The 15,717-nt window shown below is 39.8% G+C and overlaps 1 protein-coding gene and 1 pseudogene across 5 annotated transcripts in view; both read right to left on the reverse strand.

Moving 5' to 3' along the window:
- Positions 1-15,717, reverse strand: part of CDKAL1 (CDKAL1 threonylcarbamoyladenosine tRNA methylthiotransferase) — a 629,466-nt gene that overhangs the window by 85,841 nt on the left and 527,908 nt on the right. The window contains exon 14 of one of the 5 annotated variants that reach the window (XM_081827612.1): positions 198-560. The exons of the other annotated variants lie outside the window; for them this stretch is intronic. Within the exon in view, the coding sequence (XP_081683738.1) occupies positions 333-560 (228 nt within the window). The 3' untranslated portion in view covers positions 198-332. Of the gene's footprint in view, positions 1-197; positions 561-15,717 lie in introns of those variants that run through there. 5 annotated transcript variants of the gene reach the window in all.
- LOC102730843 (thioredoxin pseudogene) lies at positions 12,888-13,448 on the reverse strand (annotated as a pseudogene).

Below are 15,717 nucleotides of genomic sequence, written 5' to 3' on the forward strand. Positions count from 1 at the left end.
TCTTTATGATTTGAAATCGAATCAAAAGAAATAATATACAAGAGCACGGTGTTATTAAGGAAAAAGCTCTGGGCGGTTATACGGACAGGTATGTGCTCAGTTTTGGGGCTATAATTTAAGACAGATGTGAAACCCAAAAAGGTAAGTTGGGACCATTACGTCCTCGGAGAATTGGTAGACACACCTCTGCATAGCGGTCTTAGGGGAAAACACACGCGCATTTTTAGGTCTTAGGGGAATGAGGAATAAATGTATCTGAATCAAATAATTAATTAGTCTCAGTCCCCACAACTGTTTTCAGATGTGAAGATAGTACTGAGTTCCTTGTGCTTTCAAAGTTTTAAACTTTTACAATGGGGTTTCTTTAGAAGATACTTACGCCTTGCTGTTAACACTATCAGTAATACTACAGTAATTAATAACAGTGGTATTCGTGGTATTGTACAGGACGGTTCGAAGTAAAACTCGCTGTTTGCCTCTGTTCTCAACATGCTGGGTGTTGATAGACGGGACCACGGGAGACCTTTCTCTCCGTGTTCTCTGTGTCCTGTCTGCAGTGGCTGAACAAACAAATGAACACTCGTTGTCAAATTTCATACAATGACGAGTGAGTCCCATTGACAATGTTGACTTCAGGGCACGACCTACACTGTTTCCAGACGTAGAAATATGCTCTGGGACACTAGGTACAGCGTATAGAGGATACCTGATTTCACCCAAAGTCAAAGGGTACACAAAAGAGAGCCCAGAATGGAAGTCATTTTTCCCAGATCTGGAGAACCATACATATGTCCAGGTGTCCTTCCCATAAGCCAGGAACATTAACAAATGCTTCAGATTCAACGATAACGTAAATGTCCATCTATTCATGATAATGCAAAAACACAACAGCGTAGATTCATTAAAACGTTACACATTTAAAAACGACTTGTGTCTTGCTATCTCTGTATTTGAAAGAGGTGTATTTGTCATTCTGGGGATTCGCTGCGTTTTGCATGGAAGTCTAATGACCACAACGTGTGGAAGAGGGGAGCTAACTTGTCCATCTGTCCCTGCGCCCCCACCCCCACCCTGTGGCCCCCGTTCTCCGACAAGGAAATGATGCACTGGCCTTTGAGAGCTGTCATTTTGGCACTGCCTCCCCGAACTAATAAAATGTTTTGGTTTAAAAGTCCATGCTCCCCCCGCCCCCCCATTTCAGTCCCGGCCAAGCTTCAGAATGAATGTCCTTAATTTTAAGGAAACACTGTCCAACAGTTTCTATGTGCCTGAAGAAGGAAATTAAGTTATGCTGTATTTCTCTAGCATATGGTCCTTTTACAGGGGAAAAAAGAGTGTTCAGCTTCTGCTGTAAACTCTGGAGGGAACTCCTACAAGAAGAGCACCTTAAGCACCAGGAAACACATAGATTCACCATCACACCGCCTCTCAGATTTACTGTGACAGGAGGAAGATGGATCCCAGTGCAAACTCTCATGAACAGAACAGAGGAGATGCAGGGAAGTTCAGTGAACAAAAATGACAGTACCTATATTTTCATAGCATTTCACAGTTTATAATGCATGCAGCAAACTCATTTGACCCTCGTGAGCACTAAAGGTGGACAAGCAGGGATGATCTCCATTTTTTAGATGAGAAATCAGGTCTGAGGTTCTTCAAGATATTCCTTCTTTTAGATAAAAAGTTCACTAAGACTATGATATCTTAGAAGGAGGGCTAATCTGGAGACAGGCCAGCCAGCCTGAACCCATTTCCAACATCATTCAACTAGTCGAGTGACAGAGCCGAGGCCCAACCCCTGCCTTCTCACAGCAAAATCGGGGCTTTTTACAAATTCCTAGAACTACATCAGTGTTCTCATGGTCATCGGGCTGTTTATTATGGATTTTCTGTTCCCCAGTTTGTCAATGCAGTGTTCTCAGCAGTGAATGTATTAAAAAAAAAATTAATAGGATGAATTAAGCAATAATGGGCTCTAAAGTATTGGATGAAACAGCTAAAAATACCTTTAAAATAAGAAATGGATGAACTGAATGTTTAATTTTACTGATGGTACTCCTAAAGTGACTTTTTTTCCATTTTATATAGGCTATCTTAATATCTTCAACTGTTAAAATGTCAGTTTGTACCCGTGTTTCATTTTATAGAGTGTCCATGGGTACTGCTCATCATGCTCATGTGACTAATTAAGCCTCACTGAAATTACGTGTCACACAGAAGCTGCAGCTTACTTATTTCTCAGCAAAAACTATGATCATCTGCCTTGTTTCCCATGCATTATTCCATGATTGATTACTCTTACAGTGTGGTTCGTATTTTGCATTCTGCAACACACAAGCATTAATCTTCACTCATTCTTCAATAGTATAATTCATTAAAATACATACTTTGAATCTGGGGCACATACAAGAAGATGTAACCACACAGGAATATAGTACTGTTACAACAAAACATAATTAATAAAACACAGAATGTGTTTTATGAAGTTATGGTTTTAATTTGCTACCTCAAGAAATATGCTCTAGCAATTTTGCACAAGGTAACTTCCCACGAGAATTTAAATCCCCTTACCCTCCCCTCCACTAGGTACTGAAAGGATTATGATTAATGCACACTAAATCTCTCTTAACTGGAAAAGGTCCTAGCAAATTTCTGAAACCAAATTTAAGCTACTGATAAGTATGATGGTCCTAAATCTGGAGCAAACTTTGTTTGACTTGTGAATTCCTATCCTGCCTCTCCTGGTGTCTCTCTCTCTCTTTCTCTCTCTTTTCTGGATGTTATTACACAGCAGGGGACAGAATGTGTCAAAAGTGGGCCCAGCCGGGAGCAGCACAAAAGAGCAGGGCCACGTACACCCCCAGTGACCTCAGCAAACAGATGACCTACATTGGATGCAAGCAGTTCACATGAGAAAAAGGGAATCTGTGTTGCAGCTTGCATTTAACCTGTATTTTAAGAGGCAATCATATACATAAACTAAATATGGGTAAGATAAGTATTACAGACATACATCACTCTAAATTCATTTAAAACATCAGCAAGGTTATATATGTTCACGTAGATACACACATGCTCTTCTTTCTCTTAATTCCTCAATCTTCATCAACAAATGTACTAGTGGGAGGTTAGTACAAGTAAAAACAGCATTAATGGGTCGCATATTAATATTTATGTTTTCTATATAAAGACCTTGCATACATTATGACTCTGTTTTGCAAGCTGAATGAATAACTAATATTATATTACGTATGGGTACATATTAAACAGACATGTCTACACTTTCTTAGTTCAGGATATGATTAATGCAGCCTATCAGAAGCCAGATGGTGCAGAACCAGAACCATCAATCAAAATGAAAAGACCACTGCATGCTATCCACAAAGAGGTTCTCACAAATGGAGATCCTGTTCACAGACCCTAACTGGTAATAGGCAGAAAACGCCAAGAACATAGCTGCAGTTTCCCACTGGGATAAAGAAGCCATAGCTCAGGCTTGGCTAGATAAACAGTCTGGCACAGGAACATTCCTTGCTGGAGCCCTGAGCAGCAGAGCTGAGAAAGCCCGGGCAAACCAAACAGCCGGTCCTTAAAATTAAAAAAAAAAATTAGCTTTTAAATTATTTGAATAATGTTTGAACTGATGACAGTAACCGTCAATCAGGACCCACTCCCCGTATGATTTAGGATGGGACACGCCACAGAGTGACAACCCAGATACCAATGTCTGCCCAACACGTGAGCTGGCATCTTGCTGCCCTTGTACGCGCTTTATTACAAATAACCCCAAATGCTTTAGTGTTACTTTGCAGCCTTTCTCCGCGGAATCTGTGGGAAACAAGGCTCAACTCTGTTATGTTTAATGCTAATGACTGTTCTGGGGAAAGGTGTAGGGAGAAAGGTGGCCGAAAGAAGACGCTTCCTGTTCCTTTAATAGCTTTACATAAAAATAACTATAGGAACACAAAGTGCTTTGTCTTTGTAAAGGATCCTGTGTGCTTAAAAAATGTTAAATAATCCCCATGCGCTGTGGGGCCTGAAAAGGAAAATCAAAACAAATACATGGGTTCCAGTTCCTACTAGTCACTGAAATACCAATTGGAATTCTGATTTTGTGGAGTTTTGGGAGGGAGACAGATAAGCAGGCAAGGAGAAAATGCCAAGGAACACAAACTTCTTCCAGAAGAGTTATGTAGCAAAATGAGATAAATAATACATTAAAACCCACAAATATAAAAGGCTAATAGGAGTGAAGATATTTGGAAAATCTAAAGATGTTTCTGCTTTACCATAAAAATTATATCACGGCCTGCATAACTTGACATGTGAGATAATTTGGAAAGAGAACAGCCTGCTTTTACCTTTGTAGCAATAATGTAAACAGGAGTGACTATGCATATTAATATAAATAAGACCGTAAGTGGAATGGTTAAGCTTGAGATTTAAAAAATTTGGCTTTTTTTTTTTTTCTATTCTCATTGTTTTAATATAGGACTGACACCTTAACTTACATGAAATTTTATTACTATCTTTTCCCTAAAAATATGAGCATTTTCCACGCTGTAATAAATTCTGTATAAATAATATTTACTGGTTGGATATTATTCCACGGCACATACACACTATGATTGACTCATATAGCTAGTCTCCTCAATGGTGGATGTTTAAGTTTTTGCTCTCTCTCTCCTATTATTTAATAAGGCAGTGGACATTACTGTGAAAGGTGGCATTTTGGTCTTTACGATTATTTCCTTAGAACAGATGTTCAGAAGCTGAATTGCTGAGCTAAGCAATATGAACTCTGAGGCTCTTTCTTAAATTTATATTCCCATCCAGTACTCGGTAGTCTAAATTTAAAAATCCTTAATAATCTTATAGGTGAAAATAACACTTCATTGCAAATTAAATTTGTACTATTTTAATTACCAGCTAGGTTAAGAATTTTTCTGTGGTTAACAACTACTTTCCTTTTTAAAGTCTTACTGATGTCTTAGAAAACGTATCATTTTTATCTACTCATGAAAAGAATCACGACGTACTCCTCCTTGGAATACTGAATTTGTTTAATTACTTGAAAGTAATGAACTGTACTCCTTTAACATATTCAAAAGTATTTTTCCTTAATTCAGACCTTGCATACATAATGTATGACTCTGATTTGCAAGCTGAATGAATAACTAACATTACGTTCATTTATGGGCACACATTAGGTAGACAGGTCTGCGCCTTCTTAGTTCAGGATGTGATTAATGGGAGTTTCAGGTCTCTCTCGACATTCGTTCCAATCAGTGAAAGTTTAACATAAAATAACTAAATGCTCTGAATGGATCGATAGCATTTTAGAGTAACCATTAAGTTTTTATGTTTGTTTGTTTGTTTGTTTCCAGCGTTGGGAATGCTAAAATGACAGCTATCTTTTGAGTGACTCCCTCTCATGAAATTTGTGTCTGGTCTACTTCTCCTAAAACCTGAACATCGGGTGGCCAGCATCAAGTTCTTGACTTGCTCATGTTGACTTCCTGAAAGACATATAATAATACGGACCTCACCAAAGTAATGAAGATGCACGGTATGAAAGAAAAGCAGTTGTGCTCAAAACACAGAAGAACATACCACTAAATGGTTCAACAAGAGAGTCAAAATTAAACTGATGCAGAAACTATGTTTCTTTCTAGAACTAGATGTAACTGAATAAACACCCTAAAGGCATTACCTGTCATGAAGAACTGGTAGTTCCAAAATTCAGTGACTGATTTTTTTTTTTTTTTTAAAGATTTTCTTTTTAACTCATCTCCACACCCAACATGGAGCTTGAACTCACAGCCCTGAGATCCAGAGTCCCGTGCTCTACCAACCGAGCCAGTCGGGCGTCCCAGTGATGTATTTAAAACAGAGAATACATTTAAAATTATTACAGCCAACCAGATTTTGAAAAAATCCAGAGTCATCCAAATTTCCTTTGGCCCAGTCACAGCCTTTTTAAAAGGAAGGAATATTTACTCCTTTTATTCTTCATCATAGTAAATCCTAATATAAAAAATAGATGATTCAGAAGCACAGATACATAATGTTGGCATCAGACTGAATATACTGTGTGTAGCTGCTTATTGAACTCTGGTGTCTCAGAAGCACTACCCACACGCTTTCTTAAATTCCACTGTGGCAGCTAGTACAGAGGGGAGAAAGACTTACAGCACTAGGATAAAAAAGTCAAAGACAGTTCTAAACTGGCAGGTCTTTCTTGTCCTGGCATCGGTGATTTCTGCCATATCTTCATCTCGCCACCCTGGTTTTCCAACGCTCACCACTGTATTCTTTGGGTGCTGGCTGGCTATGGGAGGTCTGTCAGGGAGTAGAGGAATTACCTTTAGCCTGGCCCGTTCTGTGGCTTTTTGCCAGCAGAAAAGTGAAACGGGAAAAGCCACAGTTGCTTTCTTTTATATAAACCCACAATAGGTCTATATAACCCCAGAGTAGTGGTCTTATACTAAACCACTTTAACTTCTCTGATCTGGACGCCTGGCCTCTGATAAAAGCCAAGTAAGCTAGAAATTCACATTTCGTTGAGCAAATCCAGTTTAAATCAACCTCAGGGGCTTCAAATGTTAAGTCCAGTTTGCCAACAGATGGAATGCACTGGAGTTCTAAATTGCAGAATAACTGGAAATAAAAGGAGCTTTCATTCTGCAGAATGCAAATATTGAAAATCAACAATAGCCACAAACAAAAACAAACAACAGTGATCAAAACCCCAAAGAAACATCTTGTGGTGAAGTGAAAAGCCTAGGAGATGAGAAAGGAGCAAATCAGGTTTTAAGGTACAGTTTTATTATTAGACAGCTGCCTGTGCTACTTAATTCCTGTGGGCCTTGGTTCCCATACCTCAATGAGGAAGAAGGAAGAAAAAAAGGTGGCACTGTATTAAGCTGACCTTACAGTTCCTCCCGGTGCTAACATTCAGTGGTTCTAAACATACACCCTGTTACTTTGACTACTTAAGGGACAAACATAAAACTCCATCTATTACCAATATATTGGCACACATCAGGTCATCTTATTTGGGGTTATATCTAGAGTGATCAGTACTATTGCTCTATGTTTTCTCCCTGTCCTTTCTTATTTGGAGGGGGGGGTGTTGGAGGGAGGGAGGTAAGCGAGAGGTACAGCTGAGAGACAGCATCCTGCAGGACATCGCTGTGGGTGTACGGGAATGCCAGGCCATGCCAAGTAGGCTATGGGACACTGACGAGACGACACACACCTGAGCAGACTGTAAGGCGCAGGTCTTGTCAGTGAAAGTGTGAATTACAGGGTTCACTTTGGGTTCACACGTGTTAGTTAGCTTTCTGACCCTTCCCACCACAGGCTTTTCCCTGTTACAGTATCTTAAACTGCCTCAGTGCTATTCTAAAATGACTTTCAAGTTAATCAGCTCACAGAGAGAACCGGACAAGATTTTCATTTTTCTCCTTTAGATCTCCAGCCAGTTAGATTCTTATCCAGTTGAGGGACCCTGGTGGGACGTTCTAGTATCCAATCAAAGGCGTGCTTTAATCACAATAAAGTCACTTCACTGCTAAGAGTCTTTTATATCTAATTAGAACAACAAATGTTTACTGATGGAGTTTGTAAAGATAACTATAGCACTAAAATTTATTTATTTATTTATTTATTTTTTTAATTTATTTGAGATAGAGAGAGAGAGAGCATGAGATGGGGGAGGGTCAGAGGGAGAAGCAGACTCCCCGCTGAGCAGGGAGCCCGATGTGGGACTCGATCCCGGGACTCCAGGATCATGACCTGAGCTGAAGGCAGCCGCTTAACCAACTGAGCCACCCAGGCGCCCCTAGCACTAAAATTTATTAAGCACTTAACTACATTCAGAGCACTGTACCCATCTCTCCCACATACGTTCTCTTTTTTCCTTCCTTCTAATAACCCCATGGGGTAGGTACTACTTTTTAAAATCTCCATTTTAGAGATTAGCTCAGAGAAGTGAAGCAAATTGTCTACGTTACATAGCGAATAAATGGCAGATTGAAACCCAGGCTGGAGTGCTTCTCTATTGAAAACTGTCCAAGACAGTTTCAGAGCTTACTGTGTTTTGTAAATTTTATGGTACGGTGGCCCATTATGCTGTTCAATGCCCCTTAACAGCAAGATGGATGGGACACGTTCTATTTAGAAATTTGCCTTAAGAAAAGGTTGTCACTCCTCTTGAATGATACACTTTCCGTTATTACAAAACGAAAGCTGTGCACTTGGCTGTTCATCTATTGGCTTTTGCTCCCCAGAAGCCCTGGCTTTTATTCTCAACTGCAGCAATGACTCAGATTTTGTGGGTGAACAACACAGTTCTTTCTATTTTGCCTGAAGATATAGTATTATATGCTTTTATAAACTACTCGGAGGCTTAGGACAAAAACAAAAATAAAAACAAAACAGGTTTTCAGTAATAAAGGCAATGTGTTAGTAAAACAGAATTATATTTTAATTATAATGATATTTTCTGTGGCCAGGTAAAGTCAACCTGATGAGGTAGTGAAATAATAGATAACAACTAACTGTGCTGTGCCTTTTTATTACATGCTTTAACATACATTATCACATTTGATACAATGACTGTCAAATAAGACAGGTATTACTTATATCTGCTTCGGGCAGATAACAAAACTAGTGATTAGAGAAAATAATTTCTCCAAAGTCAAGTGACAAAACGTGAATTGGAAGTCAGTTCTTCAGACTCTATTTACCATACTTCTAATATTTAGTGGAGTAAGTTTTATTACTTGTAAAAAAAAAATAAATTCACAAATTCAATGACAGAGTGATTTCTTACATAGTTTATAAAAATACGTTGCTTAAAAAACATATAACTATTTTTTTGCATTCACTTCACTAGAAATTCAAAATGGTCCAATATGACCGAGCAATTTCACTATACATGTATGTGTGACACTTCAGATTAAAAGTATCTTGTTCAAATGTTGATGAAACCCTTAGAGATAGATATTATCATACTTTATATTACTGTGAAGATTCATTGTTGCCTTTTCTGTATTCTTTCTTCACTCCTTGGGGAATTCGCTCCTGCCCCTTCCTCCTTCAGGGGTGTAGCCGATGTGGCTTAAGTGGGTTAACTGCACCCCTCATTACTGGGGTGAGAATCCTGGCTGGCTTAAATCAACCAACACATTAACTCCAAATTCAGGGACGTGCACACAACCCAAATCAGTCAGGCTGATGGGACTCTGGTTGGATATCCCAGGACAGTGGCCTGCTCTCTCCTCTATCCTTGGTGGCATGAGGCGTGATGCCCGGTGCTACAGCAGCCACTTTGCTAACTCTAAGGAGGTGAGCCTGAGAATAGCTGATAGATCAGACTGCCAAGTGATATAGCAAAGACTGCTGGCAGTGACTCCCTCTGAGTTCTGAATCAAGCCTTGTTTAATGCAAAATCTATCTCGACATTTTAATTAAGGAAGCCAATAAATTATAAATATAAATTATCTCTCTGTTGAAGCCAGCATGAATTGCGTTATTCACAACATAGCTCTAAATAAAATATCCAATAAGTCAAGTAGGATCCCTAGTGCTATGTCACATTATCAGATTAAGTACAATGTGGGGAAAACTAGAAATTCAGAAGGGTATACTCAGGTCTGCCGTCTGAGCTATATAAACAGAAGACCAATTCAGAGGGGGCACACACACACACACACAGTACAGGTGGGGGTGTGGAAGGAGAGGGATAAATGTTTAGGGCAAGTGCCAGGAGAAATGGGAGAAGGAGCTGAGTGCAGATGCAAAAAGGATTATGACTGAGGGCTCAGCTGAGACGGCAATGCATGACTTTATAATGACGCCAATTAGCATAATCTAATTAGAGCATTTGGAAGCAACGTCACATGCGCGCACACACACACATACACAAGTTGTGCAGACATGTGGGACCCAAGCATTCGTATATTTTAAAGCACCCCAGGTGATCCTAATGTGCCATTAGGTTTGTGTTAGCTTGTACCCATTCCTCATATAGCTGCAGCAGAAAGCACACTCTGCTTTCAAAGCATTCTCCTTCATTTTATTTAAATGGAACATAACTGGGAAGAGAAAAGATGTCTTTTCAATATGAAATATGGAAATCCAGTGGAACCACTGCTTGTTCACAGAAGCTTTCTAATTTACCCTGTGTGCACGGAATACTGACGATGCTTCAGAAATGCATATTCCAGAGGACCTGTGTGAGAGACAATCAGACCCTGGAAAAATAGCACCTTCTTTAAATTACCTTTTTTTTTTTTTTAAATATTTTATTTATTTATTTGTCAGAGAGAGAGAGAGAGAGAGCACAAGCAGGGGAAGCAGCAAGCAGAGGGAGAAGCAGGCTCCCTGCTGAGCAAGGCGCCTGATGTGGGACTTGATCCCAGGACCCTGGGATCATGACCTGAGCTGAAGGCAGACGCTTAACTGACTGAGCCACCCAGGCATCCCTAAATTACCTTTTCTTGAACATCTACTGTGTGTCAGCCACCACGCTGGTCCTTCAGGGCCTCAGACCCTACTGACACAATGCCTGTCCTCCAAAAGTCCACAGTCATCCAGGGGAGACAGGCGGACAAGGAGGCTGGGGGAGCACATTGAAGGGACGCCTCACCCTGGGGCAGGTGGGGAGGAGACAACAGGGAGGGCTTCCTAAGGACATGGCTGGCTTTGCGTTCTGAAGGGGAGAGATGAAGCAGGGAAGTAACAGCAGGTTCGAGAGAGAGGAAGCACCCCAAACATGGACACGGAAAACAGAGCCTCTGAGTGTGGGGTAATTGGGGAAGGCATATCACTTGGTAAGGCTGGAGTACCAGGTACAAGGGGAGGAGCTACTGGCCATCAGGGGCCTTATGCATCATGCTGGGGCTTTTCTTCTGTGACTGACAGCTCGGAAAGTATTTTACACGTGGGCTTAACACAATGTGCTTGGCATTTTAGAAATATTCCCAGGAGAGCAGGGAGAGAAGGGACTGGGGTTTGGGAGGACAGTGAGGGTGGAAATGGGGAAGTCGGACTGAGGTAGATGAAGAAATCCAGCAGCCAACTGCTGAAGGCTTGCCCAGAGGCAGCAGCAAAGGAGATGAGGTCTTACCTAGATGAATCACAGCGCAGATTTGGAAAAATGTGACCAACCAAAAGTAGTGGGTGAAGGGAGAGGGCGAAGTCCAGGATACCATTGTGGTTTGTGGCTAAGTAGCCAGAAAGATGTATTAGTGTGCATCAAGGTAGTAAACACAGAGCATGTAGAGAGAGGATCAGGTCAGCCCCGCACATAGTCCACACGGCTGAGGCACCACCAAAAGGAAACGCCCCAGAGTCTGGGGCACGCAGGCCTGGGTGCATGGGGGCAGTGGTGTGTGCTCAAGGAACAGAACCCTGGTGTGCGTGGGCTCGAGGAAAAAGCAATGCGAAGAAGTCTGGAGGGAGAGGCAAAGAAGGTGAAGGAAAGGCCCGGTGGAGATCAATACCCTAAGATGCATTATTACCGCATGAACTTATTTTCTGAATATTATGAAATAAATATACCCAGGTAAGTGTTTCCACCATCCCTGAGGGAAGCTTTAACTGCATGTCTGTTACATATTCAAGATCTGTTATTATGAATACTTCATTTGAAAAAGAGTTTTTTCATGCATGAGTTAAAACCATTTGTCTTTATTTAAAAACGAGTGCTTCTGCGTGTTATAACGAAAGTGAAAATTGGTGAACGCTCAAGCCTTTCAAGTGCCAAAAGGGGATGCTGAGTCACCAATGACACAGAGAGAGGGATCACTGATAGACCTGAGTGTCGGCAGCCGCTGACCTTTCAGGGGCACATACTTGGTGATCGCTCAGCAGCAATTTTAATCTGTGGTTCTAAACCTCACTGCAGATTGTGACAGTATTCCGGTAGGAGAGATTATGTTTGCCTCTCTTTCTCTTTGAGCAAATTTTCAGGTTTTGACCTTATCTTCTTCAAGTAAGTGAAAGGTGAGAGACTGTGAGCTCAGATAAACACATCAGCAGATGGGTCTGTGATAAAAGTGGACTTCTAGAACGTGTGGGAGTGACCTTCCCCCACATAACGATGCTTGCACGAGAGCAAGAGGGCTTCACCTCCTTCCACAGCGGGCCCCAGAGCAGGGACATGCTATATTGATTTAGCACATAGGCTGAGTTTTCAACAAGACTCTGACCCGAACACTATCGACTAAATGCAAGGTAAAAGCATTCACATTTAATTTCTGAGTACACTTGAAACCATTCAAAGAATTTTAAGGCTAGTAAGAAGGTTGGGAAAATAACATCAGCCAGAAAACATGGGCTATTTGTGGAGAATTAGGTTATGCCAGCTAATCTTGATATTAGCTGACTATATTTTAGTTACAGTGTGCATCTCTATCTGCATACTTTTATATAATACACAAATATGTACATACAAATATTTATTAGAACACATACTCAAAGTCTGTATTTCACATCTTCCTTTTTAAAGTGACTAAATCAATATTACATTTTAAATTCTGGAAGTGTCAAAACAGACCTATGCTGCATGGAAATATTCTAATACCTGTAACCAAGTTAAATAAAGCAAAGTCTATTGAGCCAATCAGTCTGAAATGAGAAAATACTAAAATTCAAAAAGCAGAATGTAAAGGATATATACTTTATGTAATAGTGAAGACTTTTCTAAAGTCCACATATGGATAGCCAGGAAGAAGAAGAAAAGGCTTCCCATAAGAGCTCAGGTTCAACTAAAAAAATATATGGTACTTGCAAAATAAAAGGTCTTATTTCTTTATTCTTTCTGTAGTGAATGCTTAAAGAGAGCCCAAGACTAGATCAGTTGTAAAAAGAATATATTGTATTTTTTTTAAAAGGGTAGAATTAATATTTTATTGTCACTTATAATCAGATGGAAGTTGGGTATAGAGTCTTCATACTTGATCTTTCCTTTTAGTAAATAAAAAAAATTACAAGTTTTCAAGAGCCAAGGGCTGGTTATATTTTCAGAAAACATAATTAGATTAATTCATTTATGGTGACTTCAAGTTTTTCCTTATTAGCTCCAGAAAATTCACCCACCTTCTGTCCGTTTTTAAAAAACTGGAAGGTCGGCATGCATTTGACTTCACACTCTGATACAACATCCTGACAGTCATCCACGTCTACTTCAAGGAACACCACGTTGGAATACTTCTCAGACAGGGAATGAAAGGAAGGCTTGATCATTTTGCAAGGCCTGCACCACGTGGCTGAGAAGTCAACTACTACAAGTTTATTCCCTGCACTGTTCAAGGCTTCCTGAAAAGCATACTCGCTCTCGATCTGCTTTACCATTTTGGCGGCTGGGGTCTGACAAACAACCGTAAGGACCGATGAAAGTGGATCCGAAACGCCGGACAGAGCTTCTGTATTGTATTTTTAAAAGGCAAACTCTAAAATGTAGGACTTACACAAATTGTATCAGATGCTCATTAGAAACCTGTACATATTATATGAAATGCACTTTGATTAGAGTTTAGGAAAAAAAAATTATACCAACAATATCCTGAAGATTCCCCTCTATTCAAAGTTTTTGATTTTATAAATAAGTTTGGTTTTTATTTTTTTAAATTTTTAAAAAGATTTTATTTATTTATTTGAGAGAGACAGAATGAGAGACAGAGAGCACATGAGAGGGGGTAGGGTCAAAGGGAGAATCAGGCTCCCCGCTGAGCAGGGAACCCGATGCGGGGCTCGATCCCAGGACCCTGGGATCATGACCTGAGCTGAAGGCAGACGCTTTACCAACTGAGCCGCCCAGGCGCCCAAAATTTTGGTTTTTAAATGTTTACACCGAGCTCCATAGGACCAGGTTTTGTTTTTTTTTTAATATGAAATCATGTGGTTTGTGATGAGGTCTGGAAGTTTGGGTGAGTACGGGGCAGGGAGAGGAAAGTTAAAGACCACAGAACCCTGAAATCAGCAGCCACTGCACCTGCTACTCAGGAAAAATTAAGATTTCTACATATACTTCTACTGAAGTTTTGGAGGAAGAACTAGATTAATTTCTTCAATCAACAAATATTTATAGAGCGCTTTCCATATGCCAAGCCCTGTTTTAAGTGTTGAAGAGTAAGTATTCAATAAAACAGACAAAATCCCACTTGTTTCCTGATAACTATAAATTTGCATTAATAATAATGATAACAGGACCAGTTACTGAGGATGTCCTATGTGCTGGATACTAGTGGTGGGGCTGTTTTAATTACTATAATTCTACTATAAGAACAAGAATGGTCATTTCACTGAGCACTTATTATGCACTGGGTAATCTTCTAGAAGCCTTCCATTTCACCCTTTTGATGGTCCTATAAAGCAGGTACTAGCAAATTTCACTAATTCTAAAAAAGCACATTTCTTGACATTTTAGCATCTCTCAGTTTGAGAAGTGTCTTCTAATCAACAGTGTCTCAACATTATAATGAGCAATGCCTCTTTCCTTCCTTAGTGTTACATAAATTAATGGCAAGACTTGTAATTAATAGTGTTTTAGAGTCTATGAAATATAGTATTATTCTCATTTTACGGAGGAAACAGAGGTAAAGAAAACGTTAAGTATCTTGGCAAGGTCACACAGCAAGGCAAGGTCGAGGCAGCAATATAAAATCAAAGACCAAATTATTCTTTGTTTGTGACTAAGAGGAGAGGATATTAAAACTTAGTTGACACAGTGTGTAGGGGAGGGTGTAAGGAAACACTGTTTTACCTCTTTCATCGTATTCGTGACTTGCGATCCTTAGGATTTAAAACACACTCACCTATGACACAGCCATTCTACTTCCAGAAATTTATCATACAGTTGATATTTATACATACAATGAAAGGACCCGTTTCTGAGATTATGCAGCACTACCTGTAAGATGAAAAGATCAGAAGCCACCCAAAGATCCATCAGTAAGAGTCTAGTTAGATATGGTCAACATCTGGTACAGAATATATCCATTTACTTTTTAAAAAGGAACGAGGTAGCTCTTTATGTATGGGTTGAAATTATCTCCAAGATATGCTATCATATGAAAAAATAAACATAAGAATTTGTAGCTATGTTAACATTTGAATAAAAAAGCAAGTGTCTAAATAAAACCACAGATGTAGGTACGTGCTTATATAGGTAAAAATAACCCTAGAAATCTACACATAAAACTAGAAACAGTGGTTGCTTCTGGAGAAGTGAACAAGGGTCTGTAAGGGTTAGGAGGAGGCTTTCTCTGAATACAGTATTAGGCATCCTGTTACTGACTTTATAATTAAAAACCAAGAACCAACTTAGTACGTGCTCCCCCAGCTGTGGCTGTTACTCCTGGAACATTCCAACTATGCAGTGATGTGGCAGAGCTACAAAAGGGGCATTAAGAGACTGGGTTTTAACCCTGTATTCTGTGGGATGATGGGTAAGTGCTTTTGTATAGTTATGGTACGCAGATCAAAAGAAAGGTAAAATACACTTCATATATACAACACATTAAATTCTAGTCCATAATTCAGGGTCTTTTCTTGAAGAGGGGGGAAGAAAAACAAGATATGATCTCTGTCCTAAAGACATCTGCAGTGTAGTAGGGTGGGATAGTTATGCCAATAATAAACATATAACAGAGCAACACAATTAAATGCAGTATTTGTTGCCATCTCCCTCTACTGCCCCATTGG

This window comes from Leptonychotes weddellii, chromosome 8 (genome assembly GCF_054177405.1).
Source record: "Leptonychotes weddellii isolate Sample4059 chromosome 8, ASM5417740v2, whole genome shotgun sequence".
Taxonomy (NCBI): domain Eukaryota; kingdom Metazoa; phylum Chordata; class Mammalia; order Carnivora; family Phocidae; genus Leptonychotes; species Leptonychotes weddellii.